This window comes from Chaetodon auriga, chromosome 8 (genome assembly GCF_051107435.1).
Source record: "Chaetodon auriga isolate fChaAug3 chromosome 8, fChaAug3.hap1, whole genome shotgun sequence".
NCBI lineage: Eukaryota > Metazoa > Chordata > Actinopteri > Chaetodontiformes > Chaetodontidae > Chaetodon > Chaetodon auriga.
In genome coordinates, this window is record NC_135081.1 from 28,516,951 (window position 1) to 28,519,450 (window position 2,500).

At 46.7% G+C, this 2,500-nt stretch overlaps 1 protein-coding gene across 1 annotated transcript in view; it reads right to left on the reverse strand.

Annotated features, from left to right (window-relative positions):
• LOC143324340 (semaphorin-4A-like) overlaps positions 1 to 2,500 on the reverse strand; it is a 20,643-nt gene that overhangs the window by 9,105 nt on the left and 9,038 nt on the right. The window contains exons 7-8 of the mRNA XM_076736725.1: positions 1,141 to 1,268; positions 861 to 1,042 (exon numbers count right to left, since the gene is read on the reverse strand). Coding sequence (XP_076592840.1) covers positions 861 to 1,042; positions 1,141 to 1,268 — 310 coding nt within the window. The remainder of the gene's footprint in view (positions 1 to 860; positions 1,043 to 1,140; positions 1,269 to 2,500) is intronic.

Consider the following 2,500-nt stretch of genomic DNA (forward strand, 5'->3'; position numbering starts at 1 on the left):
CCAGCACAACAGGAGTGGATCCATTCTTTTGTTTTAAATCTGATCTCTAACAGTGTTCTCAGAGCAGTATACTGAATATTAAATCTAAATCAACAACAGGGAACATGGAACACATGACGAGGAGATGAGACTGTTACTATGCACCTGCATGAAAACGATTGGGCGCTACGAGTCAGCTGACAGTCACACGGCTGATGAATGAGCCACTGATGGCGAAACATGAACGAAGCAGCTGATGCTTCATGAGTTTCACAGTGACTTCTGCCAAAACATCTTTAGCTTATCACACTTAATCATGACACATTATGTACTGTAGTGACTTGATATTGTCATTGAGTTTGGATATGTTTAAGTGTTACTCCTGGTCTTTCTGTCTGGTCTGTACAGCACGACATCGTCTGTCATGAAGGAGCGACGCCGCCTTTGTCGCTTTTTTAAAGGTGTAAGAACGGACGAGGAGATCTTAAAGCCTCTGAGACACATTTCTCATCCAGAAACTTGTTCTGGTAGCAGCTGTCAGAGTATCTCAACACCTCCTGGACACAGATCTGTGAAATGACTTTGGTGACGACTGCATCACCATCAAAGCAAACCTTCCACTTATACACAAGACTGTGAAATCAAATCAGCAGAGTCTCTTCATGAAAGTCTGGCCAGTAGAAGTTGGGATATCGTGTTCTGGAACAAGGTGTTAGACAGAAGAATAAAATGACCCAAAATCTGGCAAAAATGTGGATAAAGCAAAGTCTGGAAATCCTGAAGCAGCCTCATAATTGGCTCTAAAAGGCCTCAAGGTACGACGATCGGCTTTTGGTAACTTTGTGTTTGGACTCTTGCAAACCTCCATGAGGTCTTCCTACCACTGAGAGATGAAGACGCCATAGAACAGCGTGTCTGCAGCGTTGCTGCCCTCTGGTGGCTGGAGAGTGAACATGTCCTGGAGAACATTGAAGGGAAGCTGTTTGGGAGGCTGGCAGAGCAGAGGGGCTTTGGCAAAGGACGTCCACTTCCTCTGCAGAGTTCTCTGTCCGCCGACGTCGTCCTGTGAAGCCAAGGCAGTGAGAACAAACTGCGAGATCAATACTTTATACTTGTGATCACATTTGGCAGTCCGAGGCTCTTCTCTGTGTTTACTGTCACCTTGCAGACTTGGGCCACCCGGGAGATTCGTAGCTCGTCCACGAAGCTGAACTCTTTCCCAACTTCGCTAAAGAAGAAGTAGAGTTTCCTGTCTGATGGATCCAACAGTGAGCTGACAAACGATGGCTCTGAAATACAGGAAGTGAAGACAGAAGAGGGAAGTGAGGGTGCTGTGCCATGTGGTCTGAATGAAGGGAATAGAGATCTGAGCAGTTTCCACAGAGTAAAGAGGAGAAAGATTCACGTGTGATGACACAAAGAATCGAAAGGACCGTATGTGTTTTTGTATCTTATTACCTACAAACGTAAAGAGTACTTGAAGATGATGGACCGAAACATGGCACAGTTCATGTATGTCCTTTTAAACACTGACGTTCAGGTGGTTGTCTGAGAAAAAGAAGAAGTGAGTCATAGGGGACAGAAAAAGGGAGTCTGTTCGAAACCTCGCTGCAGTGTGGTTTGTTCAAAGTGTCAGAGGTTTTCTAAAAGGATGTCAAGTGTGTGACTATGAGGTTTTTATGACATTTAAAGATCAGTCGTCCTCGGGTTTGATCCTGTCAGTCAATCAGTTATGTGTTATTTTACACTGACACTCTCTGACTATTCTTACATTATTTCAAGAAGTCTGGACCCTGGAGTACGACACCAGAAGGACAACAGGCTGCCACTTTTCTGTTACTGTAATTGTAAAGTTTGTGTTTTTGGTTGAATGTTAATAAAGTAAATGTTGTTTATTGTACTTCAAGTCACTGTGAACCTTTTCTTTATTAACCCAGACCAACATACTGTGACCCTGTGACACTATTACACTGTGACACTGTTACACTGAGACTCTGTGACACTGTGACGCTGTGACGCTGTGACGCTGTGACGCTGAGACGCTGTGACGCTGTGACGCTGTGACGCTGTGACTGTGACACTGTGACGCTGTGACGCTGTGACTGTGACACTGTGACGCTGTGACTCTGTGGCACTGTGACGCTGTGACGCTGTGACACTGTGACGCTGTGACGCTGTGACTCTGTGACGCTGTGACTGTGACACTGTGACGCTGTGACGCTGTGACGCTGTGACTGTGACACTGTTACACTGAGACTCTGTGACTCTGTGACGCTGTGACGCTGTGACGCTGTGACGCTGTGACTCTGTGACGCTGTGACGCTGTGACTGTGACGCTGTGACGCTGTGACGCTGTGACACTGAGACACTGTGACACTGTGACGCTGTGACGCTGTGACGCTGTGACGCTGTGACTGTGACACTGTGACGCTGTGACTCTGTGACGCTGTGACGCTGTGACTGTGACACTGTGACGCTGTGACACTGTGACACTGTGACACTGTGACGCTGTGACACTGAG